This window comes from Magallana gigas, chromosome 1, assembly GCF_963853765.1.
Source record: "Magallana gigas chromosome 1, xbMagGiga1.1, whole genome shotgun sequence".
NCBI classification, from domain to species: domain Eukaryota; kingdom Metazoa; phylum Mollusca; class Bivalvia; order Ostreida; family Ostreidae; genus Magallana; species Magallana gigas.
In genome coordinates, this window is record NC_088853.1 from 66,285,687 (window position 1) to 66,307,129 (window position 21,443).

At 33.2% G+C, this 21,443-nt stretch overlaps 1 protein-coding gene and 1 long non-coding RNA gene across 5 annotated transcripts in view; both read right to left on the minus strand.

Moving 5' to 3' along the window:
- Positions 1-21,443, minus strand: part of LOC105317886 (multiple epidermal growth factor-like domains protein 10) — a 254,170-nt gene that overhangs the window by 230,870 nt on the left and 1,857 nt on the right. For all 4 annotated transcript variants that reach the window (XM_066087161.1, XM_066087249.1, XM_066087205.1 and 1 more), the window contains exons 3-7: positions 20,258-20,512; positions 19,699-19,833; positions 19,360-19,497; positions 17,483-17,620; positions 16,677-16,814 (exon numbers count right to left, since the gene is read on the minus strand). In XM_066087161.1, the coding sequence (XP_065943233.1) occupies positions 16,677-16,814; positions 17,483-17,620; positions 19,360-19,497; positions 19,699-19,833; positions 20,258-20,512 (804 nt within the window). The remainder of the gene's footprint in view (positions 1-16,676; positions 16,815-17,482; positions 17,621-19,359; positions 19,498-19,698; positions 19,834-20,257; positions 20,513-21,443) is intronic.
- Positions 5,935-10,860, minus strand: LOC136276204 (uncharacterized). The gene is made up of 2 exons (XR_010714632.1): positions 7,893-10,860; positions 5,935-7,788 (listed from the first exon to the last, which is right to left on the minus strand). It is a non-coding gene; the product is annotated as an uncharacterized lncRNA (long non-coding RNA).

The window sequence follows — 21,443 nt, forward strand, 5'->3', positions numbered from 1 at the left end:
AACTTATTGATCGCTAGCTATAACTGCTTTAAGATACAATGTAAAACATAAACCGGATGAAACAAAATATGGCGATGCTATGTTGGAACAATTATAGAAACATGAATAATGCACTACGCTAATGAAAAATGCATGCAAATAATTTCATGCAAACATTGGTTATTTTTTCATATTAATGACACAATGAAATGTGTTCACATGCTTCAATTCTAACTTCAATAAACGCAAAATATATTCTTACGCATGAACGTTTTGTTTTATGATAGGTCCGTTTGCCAATGGGTGGATACATGTACATAGTTAAAACATATTTCACGTGATGAATGTATGATATGTATCTCTTTATGATCTTTATTTCTGTATCTCCTCAGAATTGTAACATTCATTAAAATTGGCTTTGTGTTTAAATTATTCAAAACGTTCAAATAAACTTTGTACTTTTAAAACAGATTTGCAATAAATTATAATAGATAGCGTCATGTTAATGTTTCATAAACTTTAAAAACACATTATAACAACACAAGCGTTATTTGAAATGTAAACGTCTGGACTGAAAAAAAAAACTTTAAAAAATGTACTTTGAAAACTGAAGTTTGAAAGCACTAACGTTAGTAGTAGTGGAATCATAAGAATTCGCGGTGGCTCAATTTTGGTGGTACTCGTGGGAAACCCCACACAAGAATTTACATCATCGACGAAAACAAACTTAGAGAGTTTTCTTACTGAAAGTGAAAACCGACGCATCCACGAAATGACATCCCCAAGAATAAAAAAAATGATCCACAAAAATTGGACACCATGAATTTAAAGGATTCCAGTTTTTATCTGAGGACTTAAGTTATATGAGCCGGGATTTATTCAATACGATAATGATGTTAACTTATGTCCTGTTAACTCTGTTCACAATAAGTCCATTTATGATGAAGGGGTATAAGCATACACTGTAAACGTATTGTATTTGGTGCGTACGCTATTTGGCGGAAATTAGTTTTCGAACAAGTTGGCGTGGATTTGAAAAAGCGTATTCCTGAATATGACTTTTCTTATACATAGATGTATGGTATTTAGCGATGTATTTGATTTAGCGGAGGGCAACATTCCGCCAAAAGCGCTAAATAGAATACACAGCCAAATGTAGTACGTTTACAGTACGTTCTTTTTTCCGATTTTCCTAAATGTTACACCATTGGCCGAAAATTATTCATTCCGTCTTTACATTTGCAAGAAAGTTCTTCAGGGTTTTGTTTTTAGCTCATCTGAGCCAAAGGCTCAAGTGAGCTTTTCTGATTACAATTTGTCCGGTGTCTGTTTTTGTCGTCGTTGTCGTCGTCGTTGTTGTAAACTTTTCACATTTTCATCGTCTTCTCAAAAACCTCTGGGCAGATTTTAACCAAATTTGGCACAAAGCACCACTAGGTAAAGGGGATTCAAGTTTGTCAAATATAAGGACATTCCCTTTTTAAAGGGGAGATTAATTGAGAATTATTGAAAATTTGTTGGTATTTTTCAAAATATTTTCTTCTCAGAAACTATTCGGCCCGAAAAGCTTAAACTTGTGTGGAGGCATCCTCAGATAGTGTAGATTTAAGTTGGTTCAAATCGCGGTCCCCGGGGAAGGGAGGGGCCACAAGAGGGGGATCAAGTTTTACATAGAAATATATAGAGAAACTCTTTAAAAATCTTCTGCTCAAAAACTATCAGGCCAGAAAAGCTGAAATTAAAATGGTAGTATTTTCAGATAGTGTAGATTCAAGTTTGTTCAAATCATGGTCCCCGGAATTAGGGTGGGGCCACAATAGGGGGATCAAGTTCTACATAGAAATATACAGAGAAAATCTTTAAAAATCTTCTCAAAAACTATTAGGCCAGAAAAGCTCAAATTCAAATAGAAGCATCCTCAGGTAGTGTAGTTTAAATCATGGTCCCTGGGGGTAGGGTGGGGCCACAAATGGGAGGATCAAGTTTTGAAAATCTTCTTCTCAAAATCTATTAGGCCAGGAAAGCTCAAATATGAGTGGAAGCATCCTCAGATAGTGTAGATTCAAGTGTGTGCAAATCATGGTCCCCGGGGGTAGGGTGGGGCCACAATTAAGGGAGGAATTTTTACATAGAAATACATAGAGAAAATCTTTAAATATATTCTGGGAAAGTTTTCGGTCCAGTGTGAAAGCACAGGTTATGCAGATTTAAGTTTGATGACGCCAAGATTCCCTAGAAAAAAAGTGGGGCCATGAAATGGGGGGGGGTGGTTATAGGAATAGAGAAAAATCTTAGTACAACAACAAAAGGTGTTTGGTATTTATCCAAAAAAAGAAGTAAATGAAAATCGGCAGATTTTCATTTTTTTTTTAGCAATATCTACCGTACTTAGTTGTCAAGATATTTTGATACTGTAATGTTAATTTGATAAGAATTAAGGCAATTGTTGCTCAGGTGAGCGAGGTGGCCCCTGTGCCTCTTGTTTGGTTTGTTTTTATTTATTTTTTTGTTCCATTTCTATTTTTCAATTAAGTGATTATTTTCGTTTAAAAACTTTAAAAGTGTGCAAGTTTGAGTTTGCGGAAAATTAACAATAAGCTGAAGTTAAAACAGACGCTCGACAAGTATTCATGCAGGTCAGACTAAAATGTCAGCAACTCGAAACAAGTGCACCGTATCCTTTGCCTCAACTGAAGTCACTTGGTTGTTTGATTTACAGACAAAAGACAGTATCATGAGATTGTGTTATACCACGTGATCTACATTTGATGTGCTCATTTAATTCCCATGAAAGATTGATTTTCGGAAATGGACCAATAATAATGGTGTTTTCTAACCCATCGCCATTGCTCGGATATAGAAAATACACAAATCATTCCATAAACATCGTATACCATCGCGAATCATAAGTGATCGTATATTTATACAATTTTAAGGGAATACATTTTATTTGTATGGTATACATGCATGGAAAAGTAATTCATGAAAATAAAAAGACAAAAATGTACGATTGCAACATTCTAAAACATAGCAACTGCAATATGTTGAATGATAAATATATATTCAAATACATTGGTCAAATTGTTTAGGTAATTGTTGATCTTTTTTTCTTATTTCAATCCCGAACATTTTCACACTATTACTAAAACTTTTTCAATGTGACCAAGCATGATTATGAAAATCTAATATTAAGAAAGTATTTTAAAGACAAACCTAAGCAGATTCTAGGCCAAATTTAAATCAATCTAAAATATAGAATCAAAGCTGATTTTGGACTTTTCTAAACTACAAGTACGATGTCTCAGACGATCTAAACTGGTATATAGATTGCCATGTGCGCAGCACTTAAGATATATTTAAGAGGAATAATAATAACTTTTGATATATTTAAAAAACAGTAATTTTGAAACATTTGTGCTAAAATCGTGTTTAAAACCCCTTAGAACCTGTGTTGCTATTGCTATTTGCAGACAGGCTATATATTCTTTATATCAATCATTTTTTACACATGTTGTACCCAACTTATACTGTAAAATGAGAAATTATAGCGCACTACAAATTTTAGCGCCTTTGGCGCAACTGCCTCTAAGCTCTAAAATTACATGTAATAGTGCGCCAACGATTTTCCATATGTATTAAATTTCTTCAAGTTGCAAAACAATAACGTCAGTCATTTTTAAGGCTATATAGAAGTGTTTATTTAAATATCAGATGCTGTCGGTTCTGTTTGTTTAAAGCTATACACGCTATAATTTGCGTCAATTTTGATTAAAGGGGAAAATGTATGTGTTTGATTACTAATAAAAGTTACTTTTATGCTGTTAATTATAATGCTCAATTCGATCACGTAACAAATATATCAAATATTAAACAACAAAAAATATTTATTTTCCTGCCAGGAAAGTAATGCCTCCTCGTGAATATCAATCTATCACGTGATATCGACAGCTAAATTTAGTCTATCATACCAAAACTGGCGAAGGGTCAACATCTTCATAATTGTGATAGTTTCACAAAGGAAAGGATATTTTCAGTAAAGCATAAATTTGTCCGATATACGAGTACAAACAAAAGAAAAAAATACAAGCCTGTGAGTAGATATGAATACTTCCTTTAAAAAAATGACGTAGACCTGTGTGTTTCCCGTATGTGCTATTTTTAGATCCTGTAAGTGTTAATGCAGAAGTAAGGGTATCGTGAATGACAGACGTATTTTACTTATTATACATGTATGTATTTCAAATAAACAACTGTTAAGCATATTAAAAATCAAGTTGAATATTTAATTAGACAAACAATAACGACCACCTAGTTCTCCGCGGACATGCGCAATGAGGTCGGTTTCGCTCTTCCTTCATCAATATTCATGAAAAGGTATATTTTCCTGGCAGGAAAATAAACAATTAAAAATATATATCTTTGTAACGAGATGGAATTCACCATTGTAATTTACAGATAAAGGATAACTTTTATAAGTAGACAAACACATGCGTTTTCACTGTCATTCAAAATTGACGTAAATTATAGCGTGTATAGCTTTAAACAATTACACAGGTAAACGGTATGGGTTATCGGGTAGAAGTGCCTAATAATGGATTAATTAATTCAGTTTTAATTGCTTTTTATTATCTCTCATCAGCACCCTGAAAATTGGGCTTCTACCGATACCACTTCCATTTAGCGCCTCGATGTGAAAATGTGATTAGGCGTGGCGATCGTTAACGCTGACAATACATGATTGATCATAATTTCTTTGATCTCCGATTAGTGGATAAAAAGATACCAAGACAATACATATTTTTTTAATGTAAAATTACTGTAAAAAAGATGCTCTCATGTTGATCGAAACTAATGGTAAATGTAGCATTCGATTTCACTTTTAGTTTCGGGACTCTTCTAGTGTTATCCAAGTCGACACGTTAAATTAAAAGTCCGATAACTCAAATTTGTTTACCAACAAAAATTACACATCATCGCCAATAAATGAGGTTTTCATATCTATCTACTGACGATTTACACAAAAGTAAATGTATTGATTTCAACGACAGTTTACCGTGCAAGGGAGATACAATTCAAAGTCGTTTTGTTCACGTGCTTGAGTGAACACAGAACTAAATTTTGGGAATGATCGTTTATCAAACAACAACATTTTTGTATTTTTTTTTTAAGAAAAGATGCATGCGCTAAAATATAATTGCGCTTTTATACTGGCACTTGCGTTTGCGCTAAAATACATGTGCGCAAAATTTTCTCGTTTTACAGTATTGTTTTTTAACAATCATTCCCTTTTCTGATGACAATTTTTGTATATTTTAACTACAATTCATCAAAACAACAAAAATCAACGGTTGAACCCGCTTTTGTAGAATAATAATGGTGATTGTACTTTAAAAAAGGCTGGGTGGTCAACGCATTAACAAGATATACCTCAAATTTCAGCCATAATTTGTAAAGCTTAAACAGTTATTCAGTAGACAAAAATTCCACATAATTATGTTCTTAACTTCAAGTATTTTTACCTTATTTTATGCATAGCACTTTTTTTTTAAAGAAGGTCAGTTTCATAAAAAAAAGTTACCACTGCTATCCGTCCCTCATAACAATTACTGCGGTTTGTTGAACCGAATCTGATTAGATAGTCAAAAGTATCTTTTCTTTTTGTTTAATGTTTTGTTATTCAACACCGACAACAGTATTATATTTTTTATGAAAGAAATGTTTTAATTTTTTTTAAGAAATATTTAATTTACTGTAAATATATAAATCGTTCGTTTAAATGACATATTAGTATTTGTAGAGTGTCCACAAACCTCAAGAATAACAAATGTTACCTAAAGTAAAACGCGTAAAACTACAAATAGTATGGAACTCCTAAATTTAAATAAATTGACTCACTAACAAAATTCACAAGTTAAAACAACAATTAAACATTTTATCTTATTTATTTACTAGCTGATTGTTACGATTACACGGGGCAGTTAAATGGACGGTACTCCCACAGGCCCGTCATAAGTCTATAGCCATTTTACAGACAACACACATCGCATGGTGAAACAGTTCATAGTAAGAAACCCCATGACAAATTACAGAAATTCCAGGAGATTCCTCCTCCTCCGATTTCCCGGCGACTCTTTCCTCGCAGAAGATACTTTAAATACTTTAATTAGCGAGCTCTAACGTCACAACACAAACAAAGCAACCAAGTGCCATATGAAAACATACAATAGCTGATTATATATGTATCTCAACAATGTTAATACTTAAATACGGAACTACCGGTGAAGATATCCACAGCTTTCTATAATATGTTTTGATAAGAACAGAACTTTTAAATTAAAAAAAAAATCATACATTGAAATGAAGTGGACAATGCAAACTTTAAAAAAACCCACAAACAAAACCGATTTTTAAAAAGTGTAATTGTTATAAAATATTATATCAACATTCAGTGCTTTTAATAAAGATAATTTTAAGATCAACTATATTAAAACCCTGTCACACATAGTTGGATTTCCATAGCGTATTAACATCGTTGTAAAATTCATGGAATCGCCGAAGGATCGCAAACCAAATTCAGAAAAAAATGTTCAATTTTATCAGAATTTTTACGAATAAAAATGCCACGGCGTCCTGACGACGACTGAGGAGTTTCTACTGAACTCCCGCGGCGTGTAATTGTGTTTCCACAGATTTCTACTTGGCGATTGATTGTGGTCTCGCTGAGTATCCGCCAAGTGGTCTTTACACTTTACAACTGGTAAATGAATGATAAAAATATGTTTTTGTTTTGACAAAATAAGGTACCTAGTAAATTGAAACGTAACTAGTTTCTAACAAAAATTGTGAAAGACACACATCCTAGTAAACATCCTAGTAAACAGGTCTACAAAAATAACCGTTATTAGTTGTTGGAAAAAAATGTGAAAACATCAGAACAAAACGACATGAATTCGATCTACGTCTTCCAATAGGTCCTGGAGTATTCGCAAAGTCTCCTTAAACACTCATCTACATCAAGTTTAAGATTACTACATCGCTAGCTTTTGTACAACAGCCGTTATTCAAATTTTCGTAATCTGGTTGACATTGCACTAGCAATTTTAAGCGCGGTATAAACGCAGAGGAAACGTCAAGAGAGCGCAATGGACGAGGCAACACCTCTTTGGGGTCGCTGTGTGAACGTAGCGAAATGAAAAACAACTTGTTCTAACGCTGTGGATGCGCAGCAATGGCGCGGTGGAGACGCAGTGACATCACAAATGACTCCAATTGGTCTCCGTGCAAGTGCAATCAACTGATCACAGCGTCTACACTGCGAATGGCTGCGTTCCTTGAGCACGCCAACAGAGCTATTGTGGCGGGGTTTGAGTCCTTACGGTGCAAATGAAGATGCCGTTGCATTGTTACGGCGCTGAAGTAGACTCTACTGCGTGGTGATCTACATTATTTAAGGACTCATCGGTATCGCCATGAAGACGCAGCTCCGGTGTGACAGGGGTTTAATAATATGTTTTATATACAGATAAACACTTTTTTGTACAATCATTCATTTTATAACGAGAATGTCATAAAAATGGGAAGTCTGCAAATGTTATTGATGCAACGTCGTTTTCAAAGATTATTTACAGCTATTCTTAAACTAATCATGATGAAAGAAATACAATGTAATGTCTACATCGATTAGGAAATATTCTGTGCGTTATTGCACAACCATATCTTTTTATTATTGCTTTAAAAAACTCCTACAGTTCACAGTTTAGTAGTTGTGTCCAAGTAAAGGCATTAATTCTTTAAGTACAAGATGGATTCCTAAATGAAAGGTAAAAGTAAAAACGTAAATAAAAAAACAAAAAGAAAAAAAAATAGAAGAGCATAAAATACTAAAGAACTTCGGTCATAAAACTATGTTTTACCTGCAAATGATTGGGGTGTACCTGCCGGCGGTTAATATATTAAGCAGTCAAGTCTTTATTCCAGTTGACATTTCGAGAATGACATCCAGTTACTATTTAATACAACCATGTGTTAAGTTCTATTTGACTTTAGAGAATAAAAACAAACAAATAAAAAAATACAAAAAAAAAAAAAACCAAAAAACCAAAAAAGAACCACATATATGTCATCAGTAGCAGAAACATTTAAATTAATAAAAGAAAAAATGTGTTAATCATGAAATGCATACAATACAACACCACAAACACTCGTTGTTGTTCAAAAAGAACAAGCTGCCTCACTCCTTTTGTATGGTTTTGGTTTTTGTTAACGTCCACTTTTGTCTACTCCAAGTCTTTGAACTTTACTTCTTTCTTGCATTCCTTTTTGATTTAAAAAGATAGAGTTAAATATTTAAAATACAAGAAACACTTAAAACACAGTGCTCTTACTCACACATTTGCCCTCTCCATGCCCCGGTCAATGCTTTTGGCCTTGCAACAGAAGACGCCCCTTATGATAATCGATGGCGACAACAATGTTAATTCAATGCTTTTCAGTCCTCTTTCTTTCTCCAGTTGTTATCTGATATTATCTGACCTCCATTGCCTAGTTTTATTCATAGACAAAAGACAATGAAGCTAAAATAAAGATCAACAAGAAGATATCTATATTTCAGTAAGCATATCTCTGTATTTTTGGGAACACCTGTCTCTGAATCGTCTTACGGGATGTTTATAATAGTCACGTTATGGTATTCTTTCAAAAACATCAATAACCTAAAACGGTTTCTAGCTGCTGGAGCTCCATTTGTGTCGTCTTAAACATAGCAATAACTTAGTCCAACACTTTAACGCATTTTATTTTTACAAAATAATACTACACAAAGTTTACATGTCCTACAATATGTAGCAAATCGGATATATTCACTTTTCACACCATTTTCTGTCTTCTTCACGACATTAGACACTATTAGCAGTTCTCTCCCCTCATGTCATATTCCTGTTCTGACAAGTAGTTGACATCTCCCCCTTCCGGTCCTATTCCTGTTTTGACAAATAGTTTAATTGTAAAATATACTTAACTTTAGAGAGGAAAACACCAATGACAAAGAAATAGAATTAAAAGTGTTCATACATTTACAAAGTTTCAAAACAAACTTACATTTAGATTATAACTCATCAACACTGGATGACTTACAAACATTTTTATGTCATTTATATTAAAGAAACAACTTTAAAGTATAAACACACTTATACGTGTTGGTTTGTTTTTACATATATTAGAACAGCCGGATTTGTGAAAAATTCACAAAATTACAATTTCAATAAATGGCAGCACTATATGATATTTATTCGATAAGCAAAGTTACTACTTACCCTGGTACACCGAGTGCATTATTCCACGTTGTTTTTCAGTGGCCGAATTGCTTTAAACACCAACGCAATGACAGGGTTTCATTTAACATATACTGTAAAACGAGAAAATATGGCGCACTACAAATTTTAGCGCCTTTGGCGCAACTGCCTCTGAGCGCTAAAATTAAAAGTGCGCCAACGATTTTCGATATGTATTAAATTTCTTCAAGTTGCAAAACAATAACGACAGTCCATTTTTAAGGCTATATAGAAGTGTTCATTTAAATATCAGATGCTGTCGGTTCTGATTGTTAAAACAATTACACAGGTAAACGGTATGGGTTATCGGGTATAAGTGCCTAAACATGGATTAATTAATTCAGTTTTAATTGATTTTTAATATCTCTCATTAGCACCTTGAAAATTGGGCTTCTCCCCATGCCACTTCCATTTAGTGCCTTGAGGTGAAAATGTGATTAAGCGTGGCGATCGTTAACGCTGACAATACATGATTGATCATAATTTCTTAAATCTCTGATTAGTGGATATAAAGATAACAACACAATACCTATTTTTGTGTTTTTTTTAATGTAAAGTTACAGTGAAAAAGATTCTCTCATGGTGATCGATTTCACTTTTAGTTTCGGGACTCTTCTAGTGTTATCCAAGTAGACACGTTGAATTAAAAGTCCGATAACTCCAATTTGTTTACCAACAAAAACTACAACACCATCGCCAATAAATGAAATTTTCATATCTATCTACTGACGATTTACCCAAAAGTAAGTGTATTGTTCTCAATGACAGTTTACCGTGCATGCGAGATAGAAATCAAAGTCGTTGTGTTCACGTGCTTGAGTGAACACAGAACTAAATTTTGGGCGTGATCATTTATCAAACAACATTTTGTGTATTCTTTTTTAAAGAAAAGATGCATGCGCTAAAATATAATTGCGCTAATGTACTGGCACTTGCGTTTGCGCTAAAATACGTATGCGCCAAATTTTCTCGTTTTACAGTATACAAATTTTATATAACGATCATATTCAATACTTATTTTAAAGAATAAAATATTGCCTAAAGATTAAAATTATAGGTGTATAGTTTTAAGAGAAAAACTGCAAAACATCACATAGACATACTTACTTGCGTTGCCATTTCTTCTCTCTTCAGAAATTAACTACGGTGAGTGTTTATCTATTTTTACGCAAAATAAGTTTGTGATTTTCTTTAAAATACATCTGTTTTACTGTTATCTTGGCTGTGTTTGTTGTCTTAAATAATTCTTTACTTATTTTACAAGAAAAATGTAAACACTAACCTATGAACAAATTGTTGGCGTCCGATGTACCCACTTAAGTACAACTTGGTACACATTAAATGATCAATGTAGTCATTCCTTGGCACATTTTATAATTTATATGGGTTATTGTTACTTTGAGGTAAACTTGAAAATATACAATTTATGAGCCAAGCGTCATATTTCAAAACAAATGTCTTATGTAATGTTTTGAATACTATTTTGATAATTAATAATCAAATATTAAATCTCTGATTACTATACCATGATTAAAAAATAATTAAATAGATTATGTACTTTTTTGACAGAAGTATCCTATCCAGCCACGACGGCAGCCATAATCACATGAACCACTGACATCGTTACAGCCATCACACGTGTAACTGTTGATACAAGTCTCAGAACAGTCTTGTCCAAAATATCCAACGGGGCAAACTGAAATGAACCAAATGTGTTATATAATTAGTATTAATCCCTACATACTAAGTCAATCTACTTACATGTGAAATACATGTATTATATATTTATTTTTTCTATGCTATATATTTAATACAAATCTACACACGGGTTTTACACAAGTCTCCTTGATAATCAGCACCACACCCTGTCAAACACGTCCCATTAATATTGGAACACTGGCTGACGTCACGGCAATGTCCACATGTTTCATTGCATTCAGAACCATACCGCCATACGTCACATGCTGCGAAAAAAATATTCAATCTCATAAGGTTAATGTGTTAAGAAATGCTATTCAATTTAAATGTATATATTTTTTTTTACATTTAGACAGCAGAGTGTTTGCTTTCCAAACACAGTAGCGTCTTCTGCATAAGTTTAATAAGATAGCAGTATTTTGTATTCAGAAAACTGATAGTGTAGATTTAAAATATCAGATTACACGGTAACATTAATATTATTATTATGATAAGGTAATGATAGCTATGATTTTCTCCATTTAAATGTATATCATACGATAAAACACTTACATGTTTTACACAAGTCTCCTTGATAACCAGGGTTACATCCCGTCAGACACCATCCATTGATGTTGGAACACTGGCTTACGTCACGACAATGTCCACATGTTTCTTTGCAGGAGTAGCCATACGACCCTCTGTCACAAGCTATAAATTTAACTCAGTTTAATGTATTAATACAGTTTTCTCATACAAAGTTTAAGAGTTTTTAAACCTATAAACGTAATCTTTTATACAATTTCGTGTGGTTAATTTATTAGAACGATAATCTCATTCAAATGGCTAGGGCATATGTGAAACTCACAGAATTATTTAATCAATTCATTTTTTATTTTAAATATTGAGGCACCCAGTCCCTTTTTTTGGACACAAACAGATTGATGTAATGGCAAAAAAAACCAAAAGCCCTTACTTAAGCTTTAACCACCAAAAGAAATATACAAAAACAGCTAGTATATCATGCACAGTTTTTTTTTTAAGTTTTGAAAGGTGTAGGTCATGAGTTTAATAGCTCTGGGTAAATAAATCGACATAACTGTCAACTTCACGCCTGAATGAATTGATAATGACAATTAAAAGTTAAGAATATATGCAACCGATATTGAGTCGTTTGTTGCAAAGGTTTTTATCTGAATCACTACGTTCCATTTCACAACACATTAATGTTTGATATTAAACGTTACAAAATCGGCCGCCATAAAATCAATTATTAAGAGTCAATGACAAAATATATGGACGATGTAGAAGTATAAAACCTGTATAAAAAAAGATTCTAATATTTCCTTAAATACTTCAATTTAAAACAATGAGCCCCTGTTCTAACAAAATGATTTTATAATCTTATCACGTATTAAGCACTAGTTAACGTTATCAAGAAGATCTTAAACAGCTGTTTTTATAAATATTTAAACCTACATAAAACTTTGAACCTCTTGTGGGGCCCAAAAATTGTCCAGGAGCTAATATCTAAACAACTAAAAATCATCAGCATTCAAAATGCTTGCATATAAGTACATGTAATACCATACATTTTAAAAATAAATCAAGTAAGAATACTTGGTTCTTTATACTTGGTAAAAATTTATTTCTCCAATATGGCGCCACCCTACCCCCGAAAATCACAACTTTGACTCGAACCTGCTGAGGTTATATTTACACAGATACCGCTTCTCTTACCATTTGTTTTTTTTTTTTTTTTGAGAGGAAGATGTTTAAAAATGTATCTCTGTATAATATTATTAAATGCGACCCCCAGTTGTGGACTCACCCTACCTCCGGGGATCATGATTTGAACAAACTTTAATCTACACTTCCAGAGGGTGCTACCCCACATTTCAGTTTTTTCAGCCAAATGGGTTTTGAGAAGAATTTTCCTTTTATATTAATATGTAAAAATTCGACCCCCATTCCGGCGCCACCCTACTCAGGGGACCATGAATTCAAGAATCCTTTCATGGGGATGCAACCAAATAAGTTACAGCTATTCTGCCATTTTGATTTTGAAACCATTTTTGAATGATATCATATTTTCAATAAATGTTAATTATCTTCCTTTGAAAGAGGGCGCATCAAACCTGAATCTCCTTCACCTAAGACTGCTTTATACTAAGTTTGATTGAAAAATGGCCCAGTGGTTCTTGAGATGAGGTCGACACTGTAAAAAGTGCACAGACAGACGGACGGACGGACGCCGGATAAAAAGTGATAAGATTAGCTCACTTGAGCTTTCTGCTCAGGTGAGCTAAAAATCAAAAGAAAAAAACAATGTGAAACTAATAGGAGACCAAAAAAAATTAGGTACAATTGACAAAACTGACAAAAGTTATTGACAATATATGGATTGACTTTTAGTATTAATTTTGACTGAAAGAGTCGTAAAAAGTCGATATTAACCTATAACTTCATAATGTTGACCGAGCTCACAAACGTAAGACAAGGCAGTGCTATCGCAAAATTATGTTTTAATGACTTGTTAAGAAATCTAAGTGGCAAATATATTTTTAATGACTAACAAAGTATATAATCAATGACTACAGTCTCTCTAAAACGATATTATTTGAAAGCATCTGGCTTTCAGCCTTGGTTACGCTCTGGAAACAGTCACACTAAAAACAAGCGGCCCATGGGGCCACATCGCTCACCTGAGCAACAATGGGCGTACAAAAGATATTGTGCCATATGGTCCCTCGGTAGAAAAACAAAAAATGAATATTGTAAAGTATTCGAATTTTACACTTATTTTTGTATACATGTAATCTTTGACATTGTACCTTCATGAAATACTATTTTTTACCAGAATAAGAAAATCCTACGCAAGATATAAAACTAAACATTTGGTAGAGGTATACTGTTAGTTGTTAACTTCCAAATCCCTATATTTTCGTTCTGCCCCCCCACCCCCTACACACTTTGTAAAGCGATCAAAATATATGAGAGCATATAGGTACATTTTTTTCATCCACTACTTATTAGTTTTTGTATTAAAAAAAATTGTTATTGTTTTTTATTTTAAAAACCCTACATGTATAGATGTGAAGAAGAAACTTGTACCTCAATGTGCTCAATTCCTCAAATTAAAAAACATTCAACAAGTTTATTTGTCTTCTCAATTATAATTAAATGACTGTTATTTACTTCGCGTACAAACCAGGATAATTTTCCGCTGTGATATTCTTAGGAATAGCGATAATTACTTTATCCCCTCAACAGAAATGTGTCAGAAATATGGAAACTGTTTTAAAGATGTCGTTTTTATTTACTCGTGTCTGAAAAACTATCAAAATTGATGTAGATTTTACATTATTTTTTGTATAAAGAGAGGGCCCCAGAGAGTAGATATATACAGAATATCATTCTTTTATTTTGTTTGTACAAGTACTTAACATATACTCTAATTCATAGAGATTTTCTAATGTTCAACCAAAATTTCAGCGTCAATTGTAGAATTATAAGCAAGATACAGAGTTCACAGTTCGCCTAGGTTTGATTCATATTTTGTTCACATGAGTTTAATACATTCAGCTTATGATTTTTAACTTGGTATTTCAGCATTTAAAATGGAAAAAAAGAATGGCCTAAGATTTTATATTCTTTTATTCACTCAAGACCAGTTCACTGGTATTTGAGGTTCAAAATCAGTTTATACAAATGTACACAAACACAGTGAATGATCACATGTACAGTAGGAGTAATAACGACGAAAGAAGGTTAAGTTTACAATACAATAAGATGTTAAAGTTGGTTTCTGGAAGAACAGACTTTGAAAATGTTCTGAATAAAAATTGACAAATTTTTACTTTTTTAATCTTTAGTTTTTAAGATCTGTGTACATGCATAGAATTGGGAGCAAATTTCTTTATCTTGCATATAATTTGAAGCTTAACACTCAAATATGGTTAGTAAATAGAAATTGAAAACAATTAAACACAAGAAACATTCACTATAACAAATAAAGAACACAATTTATTTTTTTTCGAAATGAATCATATATATACATGTATATACCTACATATTTCCGTCAGCAATATCAAACTTTATTTAAACTGAATAAACTCGAGAAAATGCCGAGCATCGCAACAAAACCTATTGCATTAATCTACCATTACGCAAAAGATAATGTCGATCGAATTACCGATAGAATGAATTGTATTTCATTATTTTTATATACATCAGATTTTGCTTAATGTGCGCAGGTAAACAGTTAACTGTTTGATTTACCGAAGTCTCTGTTTGATTTGATACGTAAAAATCACGAAATACAGACGATAGTTCCCAGGTTACAAGCAGAAATAATGAAAACGAAACGAAAATCGGAACAAGCTAACACCAACGTCATGTGTGAAAACTGTCAACGCATTGAAATATTTAGCCTCAATTTACTTCACAAAATCGGCAACAATATATTTTGCATGTTTCAAAAATTTCCCTTCATACGCGAACTGTTGCACAACAAGCAAATTCATCATAGTCAGATCGACCCTTTTTCGTATAATGTCATGGCTGCTTTAAACAAAAAACCTCGTTTTAAAGATGGAATACGAGTCTTGGTAAAATGGGTATGCAAACCCGGGCCGTGGCAAAATAAAAGCCAAGGCAGATCGACAATCGTCAATTCCAAATACGCATTATTTTGCAGCAATATTTACAGCGAATACAAATATACTGGTCCATCAAATATCCTGAAATTTTAATGAGATTGGCAGATCAATAACTGCCAATCTTTGTTTTGCCCGTCCAAGTCTTGCCTACCCATTTTACCGGATGCCGAACCCGAAGCTATTAAACTGATTGAAACACGCCTTTCCTTTATTATTATTTTCGTAATAACTCAGATTTGAAACAGAATTAGCACTTAATTTTTACAATTTATATTTTCCTTCCCATAAGGATAATTTTATCTAAAATACGTTGAATTAAAATCAGTAGTTCTTGAGAAGAAGATTTTTAAAAATGCACCCCCCTTTTTCTCCAGTTTCAAGGTTTTCTCCGCTTTGAATACAGATCGGACTTTTATTTTTGCAATTTATATTCGCCCTCCGATAAGGATGCTTTGTGCCAAATTTGGTTGAAATTGGATAAGCGGTTTTAGAGAAGAAGTTCAAAATGTAAAAAGTTTACAGACGGACAGACAGACAGACAGACGGACAGACAGACAGACAGACGGACAAAATGTGATCAGAATAGCTCACTTTAGCTTTCAGCTCGGGTGAGCTAAAAACGATATTTTTCCATTGGCTTTCAGCCGGACTTGTGTTCATCAGAAACACATTTCAGCCTTGGTTACGCTCTGCGAACAGTCACACTAAAAAAAAACCGATATTTTTCCATTCAAAGCATCTGGCTTTCAGCCGGACTTGTGTTCATCAGAAACATATCTTTAAGTTTTGTATTTAAGTGACTATTTGACTACAACAAAGACATTAATAATAACTCAAGATGAAACTATGAGGAGTCAATGTTTCACGCAAAGGCTAGCATAGAAGGAAGGGGGGGGGGGGTTGCTGTGAAGTGTACTTGCCAATAGTGCGAGTAATGTGTAGTTCCTATTGCGCTAAACACAACACGTCTATTGCATTTAAATGAACATAACAAAACTAATTAATATGTGTGTATGTTCATTACACTTACCAGTCTTACACAGGTTCCCCTGGAAACCAGCATTACATCCAGTTAGACATGTGCCATTGTTGTAGGAACACTGCTTAACGTCACGGCAGTGTCCACAAATCTCTTTGCAGTCAGCACCATAATTTTCCTCTTCACAAACTATCGATAAATATCAATTTTTGTATTCAAGATGATGAGACACCGTCGTATTGTTACTGATTATACTAATTTTTGCTGTTTGTTTAAATCATATATATATATATATATATATATATATATATATATATATATATATATATATATATATATATATATATATATATATTATCATTTCTGAAATGGAATTTGAAAGTTATGGCACGCAAACCCATTCTGTGTAAATTCGTAATACAAAGAACACGTACAGTTTTAAAATAACTTTTCACAGTTATGATATCCCAATAGTCTGAGAATGTCACAAAGATGCATAATTTCGGATTAGTAATGACGCGATGTCTTTTACTTAATGATAAACACAAAATGATAGAGATATCTTACAGGTAATGATATACACATGTATAATTTAATTAGGTTAAAAATATAACGTTGAGGAATTGATCTATATATTAAACAGTATGTTGAAAATTCTTTCCTGAAAATAGATTTTATGAAAAAAATGCATATGCATATAGGTACTTCAGTTTATGAGAACCTGAAATAAAACCATTTATAAAAATAATTTAGTTCTCATACAGTATCAACAAGATAAAAAAAAATGGAGACTATATAACTATTTTTTTCAATACGTTTAAGCAAACAGCATATTTTGGTCAATAAGTTCTACTTACGGGTTATACACATGTCCCCTTGATAACCAGCACCACAACCAGTCAAACATGTCCCATTGGTATTGGAACAGTGGTTTAAATCACGACAGTGCCCACAAGTTTCATTGCATTCAGAACCATATGACCCTTTGTCACAGTCTAAACATTAGAAAAAATTTTGTTAAAACGATATGTTAACATAAAACATTAAAATTTCAATTATTTTTTGTAACAACCCTGGACAGTGAAATTGGAAGTTGTGAAACTTTAATTTTAAAGACGTCTTTCTATGTGAGGAATTTGAAACGTCGTTAACTGTTTATTTAGTAATCGTAGTCGGATACTGGTGATATAAATTTAAAAACCACTGCATTTTGACGTGTAAAGTCGGTTCGCACTAAAAGATATGATTGTTTGGATGTGCATGTATTATAGAGCAAATTCAGAAAAAAATGACAAATTATAAACACCGTTTTAAAGAAAAAAAATAATGACAAACATAAGTAAGCATGTACAAGATTGTTATCTTAGTTACTTTTTGTAAATGATCAGTAAAAAAAATACAGTATTGCTTTTTTATATATTTCATATACTGACACGCTTGAACAAAAAGGGGGGGGGGGGAGGGGGGAGGGGGGGCACCTCTGTGGGATGTACACTGGAGATTTACCCACCACTGATTCTCATATCAAAATGATAGGGTTATCATATAATTGGGCTAAAGTGACATGATAAAAAGACATTATAACAGAATCAAACCAGGTCTCATATGATCCTGATATGAGAATTACATGAATAACATGATCGTTTACCTAATTATGATAAATCTAAGATGATAACCCTTTAATATGGCAAAATGTGAGAATTTAATGATTAATTATGTGTGCATATCAAGGATTTACAATTGTAAAATATGCAAAAAATGCTAACTGGACTTAGTGACATTTAAAATTGCGAAAAATAAGGTTTATTAATGGGCGTATATCTTTTAATTGTAGGAAATGTCATTGTCTTAACTGCTACTTTATGTAATTGCAATAATCAAAAGTTTATATCCACAATGTACGAAGTCGTTTTAATAGGAAGACGTCATTTCATTTTCTTTGATCTGCGTAGGATAATAATGAGGCTATCATTTTTACAGACTAAATACATAGTTAGCGTTAGTTTGTCTATTGTTATTCGTTTAAAGATAGTTGTATATATATATATATATATATATATATATATATATATATATATATATATATATATATATATATATATATATATATATAAGAAATAAGGTATCATTTTTGGATGTATATCGGGATATAAATACGGGTTGGTCACGTGGCCAAATCCCCGAAGGGCTTTATGGAAGATTTGATCACGTACCAACCCATATTTATATCCTGATATACATCCAAAATAATACCTTTTTTTTTTTTTTAAATAAGAGCTATTCTTATATTTGTTGCAAATTATGACAATAACAATGCTCCATACTTTCTCTTTTGTGATGACCTAGAAAGCCGCTTAGATAAAGATGAAGTTGCAAAAAAATAGAACATCAATGTTGCAAGTATTTGATTATCATGAACAATAAATATGAGACTTCTTTTGACAGTTTGATTATTTTATGATATGGTTCTCATATGAAGTAACTGTCATATTATTCAATTCATATCAAAATCCCCTTATAGGGATTATAAAGTTCTTATATACAGAATTCTTATGTGATTTCAATATCATTCTGATATGAAAACACTTAATATCAATATGATATGTGGCGAAATTGCCTATGAAGTTGACAATAGTGCATCTTATGTGGAGTTCCTGCTACGCTCTCCATATCAGTCTACTACTCCTTAAAACACATCTGTTTACTTAATGTGTTTATCTATCTTCACACTTACTAGTTTTACACAAGTCTCCTTTAAAACCAGCATCACACCCAGTTAAGCAAGTCCCATTGTTGATGGAGCACTGGTTTACTTCACGGCAGTGTCCACATGTGTCTTTGCAACCAGCACCATATGTTCCCCTTTCACAAGCTATCAATACAAACCAATTTTATATTGAACATAATCAACCTGACCTTTTTTTTATTTTACAAATTCACTGTATTCTTACCCAGACTGTAAAAACAAATACAAAGATATATACTATGATGTAGTTATGTTCATTAGACTGTAATTGTAGCTAAACGACATTTTAGTCCATTTTTCCGTAGAATTTCAGATCTGTAGTCTTACTTATTTCACATCGGTGACCTTTGTATCCAGGTTTACAGCCCTGGCAGGTGCCCATCTCTATGTGACAGTACTGACAGTTAACGTCTGGACAGGGAACGGAACAGTTGGACCCAAAATAACCCGTAGCAGGACACCCTTCAATTTATACACCGGTATTGAGTTAGGTATGCTTCTAAACAGTTCTTAATTTCTTCATGTGTAAAATGGCATAGTTTGCTTATGCGTAACTATGCATGCGTTTCATCATGGAAATTTAATAATGCATATGCATCGGGTACTAATTATCTATGTTGATAAGGTTCATGTTCAACTTTTATGTATCAATGAGTGAGGACAATATTGGGAGAAACACAATCATCATATGTAAATGGCATCATTGTCAAATTTTATGTACGATAAAATTGTTTGAAATAATAGTAATTGTGGCATGAAAATAAACACGCTAATATCAATCGAAAACACCATACACCAGTCACATACTAAAGTTAAGATCAATATTAAAGATGTTGTATACTATGTTTTAATTGCACATATTGAATTGAAGATAAGGTACACTCACCATACACCTCCACTTCACAGAGGTCAGTGACAACAGTGTCAGAGTAACCGTCAGGGTAGGTAACTCCTGGTAGTCTCTCGTTGTAGTAGATGACGTACTGTCCATGTACAGGACAGGAGGTGTTGAAGACAGCAGGTATGGTGTCTGGTGTAAAGTTGTCGTCCTTGTAACACAGTGTTCCCTGTAGTCTGTCTGTTGTATTGGAGACGTACACAGAGAATCCAAGGAAATACTTAGTGAGCCCATTAGAGGGACCTGTATCATAATAATGAGAAAATTAATATGAAGGTCATAAGTAGTTAGATAAAAATAGAGAACCGATAAATGATTCTCAACATGTAATGGTCAACAAATATATATAGATGACACTAAATGTATTAACGCACAAATAAAGCGGGCATGTAGACATAATACATGTCAAATAAATAGTGGTGATGTCAGTACATAGTAGATAACAATGATTTACAACAGTATATATCTATGTAGATAAGTATTTTGTTAAAGGGCCAACAATGAAACAAAAATAAACCGTATATACAAACAAAAAAGTTTCGTTAGTGTATTCCTGCCAATAATACAAAAGTTCACTTGCTGCCCCTACACCCTACTGTAGAAGGGATTCACCTGATAGTTCTGTCTAGTTGAAAAGTGTGCTGTCGCCTAAACTTACGGCAGCGTTAGTGAATACCTGAACGTTTGCAAGTGTGTGAGCGGGGGGGGGGGGGGGGGGGGGTGACAGAGTTCCTTTCACCTGTGTTGAGTTCTCGTCAGATCCTGGATATGGAGTGGACAGACACAGTCTCTATCTTGTTTTACAGGGCATGAAGGATTCTCGATAAATGAAACTTCAACTAAAGGTTTCTTTCTCGTGCCAACACCGACCACGACGCTTGGCCTAATGTAATGACAAACAGTTATGATTTGTCTCTGGATCTTTAATTTATTTAATACCATAAATATTATTTTGAAAATCTCAAATCTGTTCACTCTTTTAAACCTCTACTGTAGAAGGGGTTTACCAGATAGTTCTGTCTAGTTGAAAAGTGTGCTGTCGCCTAAACTTATGGTAGCGTTAGTGAATGCCTGAACGTTTGCAAGTGTGTGAGCGGAAGGGGGGGGGTTACAGAGTTCCTTTCACCCGTGTTGACACAGTTCGTGTTGAGTTGTCGTCAGATCCTGGTTAAGG